Genomic DNA, 7,178 nt, shown 5'->3' with positions numbered 1-7,178 from the left:
TCGCCGTAAATCATATTTTCGTCGTAAATATAGGATTCGGGGCATTATTGTGAAAATAGGGGGAGATAATAAAATTCAAATAAGCAGGCATAGTGTTTTGTTTTGAGTTCTGGTTTTAAAGCCACGTTCCATGATTGTGATAAGCATTAAAATATATTTAAGAATATATACAAATTAATATATGCATAATTATGATAAATATTCACTTTCAATTATCATGGTATTATTACCCTCATTGTGCACTACAAGGTGCTGTCTGTTTGCTTGGTTGGTTGTTATAATGCATTTTTTTAGTAGGTAAGGAAAGGGAATATGGATGTATTCTAAGATAAAGTAGAAATAAGGCTCGCCCGATTACATCGCAGAGCCAAATACTTCAACTTGTGAAACAACACATTAAGGAGTATTCAAAGATATTTCAACATGCCGCCATCAACGGCAAAGAAATGCAAGATTCATGATGAGCTAGCATGGGCCTCTCCCCCATACTGCGTTTTTGTGGTTTTAATAACATGAACAATTCTGGGGGATATGTTTAGTACGTGCGAACTTCATCATATTCGCGTTCACTTTGTTGTCGGTATATTGTCCCGAGGACCCATTCATAAATACTGTTGTCTTTTTCCAGCACCAACGAAAATTCGAGGTCATAAACACTTGGGAAACGGTATTAAACCCCCCACAAACATTCTAATGCATAGACATTACATTAACCTAGATTGAACGAGACTAGTCGAACGAATGACTTTGATCAACGTCGTATTCTGCACGTTCGATCAAATCTTCTGAAAATCAATGTCAAGGACGCATGCAAGTCTTGGGAGCGTTAACCAACATTTGGGCATTTTTGTCCGACAATTTTGAGATCTGATAATTTTCCTTGATTTTGATTGGCTGAGAGGCACAGTTCCTATATGGTAATTGTCAGATTAAATAGGACTTGATAAAACATCTGACAAGTCCTTTCATGAAACGCTCTACGGATTATAAGCACCAAAGACAAAGTGCACTGTTTCAGCATCTTCTGACCATTCCGTTAATTTAGTCATAACGATATACATTAAGCATGTTGACTGTTGGTAAAGTGACATAATTTACTAATTTTCAAAGTCCGAGAACCTGGTCAGAAAAACGAATGAAAGTACCATAAAATAGTTAGGCCCTATATGCGAAAAAGAAAATCCGAATCCAAAATATGAATCTACGGCTGAAATCAATAGTATTTCGAAATATGAGTGTTTCGAATCTCGAATTAGAATTATTGTACAATATCGTGAATGGTGCTGTTTGCATGTTTGCAATGGAGGGTTGGGCCGGGGGGGGGGGGTACTCCAGTGGGTAATTTTTTAAAATAAATATTTAAACATCGTCCTTGTTATATATTGATAATGATGTCATTCATGATGTCATACCATGACTCACAATTGTAGCTGCGCAGGCGCAATGCGGAATAAACTTGCTTTGGAATCATATACCAAGAGTATCAGACGTGTGCTTATTTATGTGCCTTAATTACTACTTACTGTAGATTAATTAGGAGTACATAACAACAAATCTGGCGACGAGGATCAACTTTTGTGTTTGTTCTTCACTTTGGTAAAGTTCGAGTACCTGAGGATGGCTACTTTTGGAACAATTGGTGAATTTCGGGAAGACGAAGGGAGTTGGTCCGAGTACATTGAACGTATGGGACACTACTTCGACGCCAATAGCATCATTGATGAGGGGAGGAAAAGATCCATTTTACTAAGTGTTTGTGGAGCCTCAACCTACAAGTTAATGTCAAGTTTGGCGGCACCAAGGAAACCAGGTGAAGTTGAGTTCAAGGAACTTGTGAAATTAATGACTGATCATCGAGATCCAAAGCCATCGGTGATCGTCCAACGATTCAAGTTTAACAGCAGGTCGAGGAGACCAGATGAATCGCTGTCAACTTACATTGCTGAACTGCGACGATTGGCTAATGAATGTAAGTTTGATACTATTTTAGAGGAGATGTTGAGAGATAGGATTGTGTGCGGAGTGGCGGATGATAGAATACAAAGGAGATTATTGGCTGAACCAACTCTAACATTTGAAAAAGCTAAAGATATTGCATTAGCTATGGAATTAGCTGATAAAAATACAGCCGATCTCAGAGATCAGAACAAAGGCGAGATGGTGAACAAAATCGCTCATGGTGTTCGTCATCGTAAGTCGTCACAACGCCCTGTTTCCAAGAAACATTCCTCATGCGGTCGCTGCGGAAAGGGACAGCATCAAGGAGAGGCTTGTCCAGCAAAAGACGGAGAGTGTTTCCACTGCGGGAAAAAGGGACATTTTGCCGTGGTATGCAGAGCGAAAGGAGAGAGGAAGGACCAGAGAAAAGTTTTCCAGCAGCAAGGGAAACGGACCGCCTCCAATAAATCTCGCACTCTGCAAATCGAAACAAGAGAGGAGGATGAAAACGAAAGCTACGGGCTGTATTCACACTCGACGAAAGCTTCTAAACCTCCTCCGATTATGACTCAGCTAATAGTGAAAGGGAAACCTATAAACTTCCAAGTGGACACGGGCTCAGCAGTAACGCTCATAAATGAGGAAACGTGGCTCTCTCAGTGGAGTGACAGAGAGAGGCCTAAGCTGAGCGAACCAATAACGCGGCTTCGTACATACACCGAGCACTTGGTCGACATTATCGGAGAATGTGAAGTCGCCGTATCCAAGGGCAACCAGGAGGAACGCTTGCCTTTGATAGTTGCGAGAGGCAGAGGGCCGAATCTCATGGGACGAGATTGGCTGCACGAAATAAAGTTGGACTGGAGGGAGATAAACTTGGTCAGGGTCAATGACGCAGTAGACAGATTGTGTTCAGACTACGCGGAACTGTTCACACGGGAACTTGGAAAGTTGAAAGGTGTAGAAGTAGATCTGGATATTGACCCCGATGCATCACCTAAGTTTTTGAAGGCCCGTCCAGTTCCATTTTCGCTTCGAAGTCGTCTGGATCAAGAGCTGGATCGCCTTCTTGCAGATGACATAATTGAACCAGTTCAATATTCAAACTGGGCAGCTCCAGTGGTCCCAGTTGTCAAAGGAGATGGATCCATTCGCATTTGTGGGGATTATAAAACCACAATAAACACAGCAGCTCGATCGGATACCTATCCGATCCCGAGAGTAGAAGAGCTGTTTGCAAGGCTTACAAATGGAAAGAAATTCACAAAACTGGATCTTTCTCATGCCTATCAACAACTAGTCCTGTCTGAGAAATCCAGGGAGTTCGTCACTATCAACACACATAGAGGGTTATTTAGATATAAGAGACTGCCTTTTGGAGTTTCAACTGCGCCTTCTGTGTTTCAGCGGACGATGGAGTCATTGCTGGCCGGTATACCAGGTGTGGCCGTCTACCTAGATGATCTTCTCATCACAGGAGAGTCAACAGATGCCCACATGAAGAACCTGAGAGCAGTCCTGGATGTTCTTCTGAAAGCTGGACTAAGATTGAAGAAAGAGAAATGTGTGTTTCTCAAAGACGAAGTTGATTACCTCGGACACACAATCACTGAAAAGGGTCTTCGTCCCACGGGGGACAAGGTGCAAGCCATTACAAATGCGCCCGAACCGAAGAGCGTAAAGGAACTCCGCTCGTTCCTAGGCTTGCTGAATTACTATGGTAAATTTCTACCCGACCTTGCATCGAATCTAGAACCTCTTCATCGGTTGTTGAGGAAAGACGCAAGATGGCAGTGGGGTAAAGAGCAAAAACAGGCTTTCGGGAGAGCCAAACAGTTGCTTAATTCAACTAGAGTGTTAGCTCACTACAATCCGGAAGAGCAACTTATACTAGCTTGCGACGCTAGTCCGTACGGTGTCGGAGCCGTACTCGCACATAGATTTTCGGATGGGACCGAAAAACCCATCGGGTTCGCGTCGCGAACACTGAATGTTGCAGAACGCAGATATTCGCAATTAGATAAGGAAGGTCTAGCGATTGTATTTGGTGTAAAACGGTTTCACCAATATCTGTATGGCCGTAAATTCGAAATAATTACGGATCATAAGCCGTTACTTGGTCTTTTTGGCGAGAAGAAAGCCATTCCACAGATGGCTTCTCCGCGCGTCCAACGGTGGGCGATTACAATTGCGGCATACGAATATGAAATAAAGTATAAAGCGGGAGAGAAAAATTCAAATGCTGATGCACTTAGTAGATTACCGCTAGAATCAACCATTCCGGATCCTCCGATCCCGGGGGATATCATACTTCTCATGGATACATTAGATAGGACACCGATAACGCCTTCGCGCGTCCGTTCTCTTACCGACAAAGATCCGATCTTGTCGCGGGTCCGTAACTTCATCTTACAAGGATGGCCTACAATAGATGAATTACAAGATAAGGCATTCGGTCCGTATTTGAATAGAAAAGATGAATTGAGTGTTCATGAGGGAGTAATATTGTGGGGAGCTCGCGCGGTGCTTCCCATGAAATGTCGAGAATCAATGTTGGAAGAATTGTATGATGCACATCCGGGGATCGTGCGTATGAAAGCAATGGCGAGAAGTTGCGTATGGTGGCCACAGATTGACAAAGATTTGGAGCGTAAAGTTAAATCTTGCGAAAAATGTCAATCACACCAGCGACAACCGTCGAAAGCTCCACCACATCAGTGGGAATATCCAAGTAAACCATGGTCGCGAATTCATGTCGATTACGCAGGTCCAGTAGAAGGAAAAATGTTACTAGTAATAGTAGATGCGTATTCAAAGTGGATAGATTTTCACATTACGAATAAATCGACTAGCGAAGCGACAATAGACAAACTGAGAGAAGTCTTTTCGGCACAAGGTCTTCCTCAAACGCTGGTTTCGGATAATGGGCCCTGTTTCACGAGTGAGGAATTCGCTATGTTCATGAAAATGAACGCAATCAATCACATTCGAGGTGCACCATATCACCCAGCTACTAATGGTCTCGCGGAAAGAGCAGTGCAAACTGTGAAAGGAGCACTCAGAAAAATGAGTGGACCCCTTCAGACGAGATTAGCAAGGTTCTTGTTGAGTTACCGTACAACTCCACAAGCTACCACAAATCAGTCACCGGCAGAATTGCTCATGAACCGAAAGTTGCGTACTCGCATATCTTCTGTTCTGCCTGATGTGAACGCAACCGTTGAGAAGAAGCAATTCTCACAGACCGCTCACACTTCTCGCAAACTTCGCGAATTTAAGATAGGAGAAGAAGTCCTTGTGAGAAATTACGGGCGAGGTAACCAATGGCTACCCGGAAAAGTAGTCGAACGTAACGGTCCGGTATCCTATGTCGTAAATGTCAATACCAATAACTCGACGCTGAAGTGGAAACGTCATGTTGACCAATTGCGGAGTCGAATCTCGACTTCATCGACCTCGAACGACGACACCGGCCCGACACACGAAGATGACGTTATCATCCGTGATAACGACAATGATGATCGCGATGTCAATGAAGATCAGATAGACATTCGCGCGGATCGTGAAGACAATCCTGAAGTCGATCACGATGACGGTATAAAGCATTATCCTAGACGAGAGCGTAGAAAACCAAGCTATTATGGATTTTCGTAATTTTCGACGCAACAATAATTTTAATAAAATCTTGTCTTGGATTATAAACTCACCTATTTTTGGACCTTGTCAAAATTCCTGATTTAATTGTTTGGTTCAGTGAAACAAAAAGTATCATTGAATTTATTAGTTTTGATTTTAACTTCAGTTCCTGACTGACGTATATCATTTAATAATGTTTGATAATTATCAAAAGTTTCTTAAAGGTAAAATTTGAATCTGGGAACTGAAAGAAATTGTTACATTTCAATATATAGTTTCATAACCAATTGAATAGTGGTACAGTTTTGAGTTGCAAATTGAATTGGGATGTTGAAAAGGTATGTTTAATCTAAGGGGGGAGAGATGTTATATATTGATAATGATGTCATTCATGATGTCATACCATGACTCACAATTGTAGCTGCGCAGGCGCAATGCGGAATAAACTTGCTTTGGAATCATACACCAAGAGTATCAGACGTGTGCTTATTTATGTGCCTTAATTACTACTTACTGTAGATTAATTAGGAGTACATAACATCGTCCTATTTTTCAACCGAATAATCCTTAGACCTGGGTCCGTTTCTGAACAAAACAAATACTTTTCATGCTTATAAGAATCCCCAGGAAAAGCCTCCGGAAAAGCTCCGGAAATGTCTCTTGTAGTCCTGGTCACGAGTAACTGTAGTATATTTCCACATCTGGAAAATGGGTCATCATTGTTGTAAAGAAAATCCTTAAGCATGGGTCTGTATTTTGAGAAAACTCCTTAGACATGGGTACCTGTTCATGATCAAAATTACCCTCTCATGAGAAATTGGTGTTTCAAGCCCCGAGCCTCACACCCCCGTCCAATCATGAACGGATGTCCGCCCTATTCCACAGTCTATCCTCTAATGTTATCATATAAGCCCTAAAATATGCACGAGAAAGTTTTTTTTTACTCATTGGCTCACTGCCAAATTTTGCAGACTGCAGCTGTAAAGTGCCAGACATAATTTGTAAACAGACAGGCGATCGACACACGTAGTGCTTGTACGCCATCGTTATACGTCACAGTCACGTGACGAGACGAGCCCTCCACACACCTTCAAAGTGAACAGTTTCGGGATTCCCCCTTCGACCCGTAAAATGATGTAATGATTAGAAAAATATTCATATAAAACCAACGGTGCATAACTGCACAATTTTTTTTTTTCATATGGGCATACAGAGGGATTACTAACATGACTAATATGGATCTGTTCAGTCCCATGGGAGAGCAGTAATTTGTCAATGCTGGATTTTATGGGAATTTAATTAGTTGCCCCAAAACCTAGTGAGTACTAGTGACTGCAACCATGATGCTACAACCAAGTTTGCTTGTAGTCAGAGTTTGAGCCCCTCACGGTAGCGCGAAAAAGGCTGAAAAACCTCTTTTCATGTGTCTAGCGTTTGAAGGATATTGGACGAACTAACAAATAATAATAGTTTGGATAGTGTCATCATTAAGACTTATTTTTGGAGATTTTTTAAAATGAAATATCGCTTTTGACACAATGTGGCCTGAAAGGTTTTATACAGTGCCATCATCACATTTCAATGATGAAGAGTTATTATATAAT

General features: G+C 41.8%; 1 protein-coding gene across 1 annotated transcript; it reads left to right on the top strand.

Annotated features, from left to right (window-relative positions):
• The first annotated feature begins 1,617 nt into the window (after positions 1-1,617).
• On the top strand, positions 1,618-5,592 carry LOC121409382 (uncharacterized protein K02A2.6-like). Its single transcript, XM_041601316.1, has one exon. It carries the CDS (start codon positions 1,618-1,620, stop codon positions 5,590-5,592), a length of 3,975 nt encoding a protein of 1,324 aa, XP_041457250.1.
• The last annotated feature ends 1,586 nt before the right edge of the window (positions 5,593-7,178 follow it).

The sequence above is a fragment of the Lytechinus variegatus genome, chromosome 2 (assembly GCF_018143015.1).
Source record: "Lytechinus variegatus isolate NC3 chromosome 2, Lvar_3.0, whole genome shotgun sequence".
NCBI lineage: Eukaryota > Metazoa > Echinodermata > Echinoidea > Temnopleuroida > Toxopneustidae > Lytechinus > Lytechinus variegatus.
This window is presented reverse-complemented; position numbering and strand designations above follow the sequence as displayed.

Coding starts and splice junctions, on each gene's coding strand:
- LOC121409382 (XM_041601316.1), top strand. CDS start 1,618: ATGGCTACTTTTGGAACAATTGGTGAATTTCGGGAAGACGAAGGGAGT.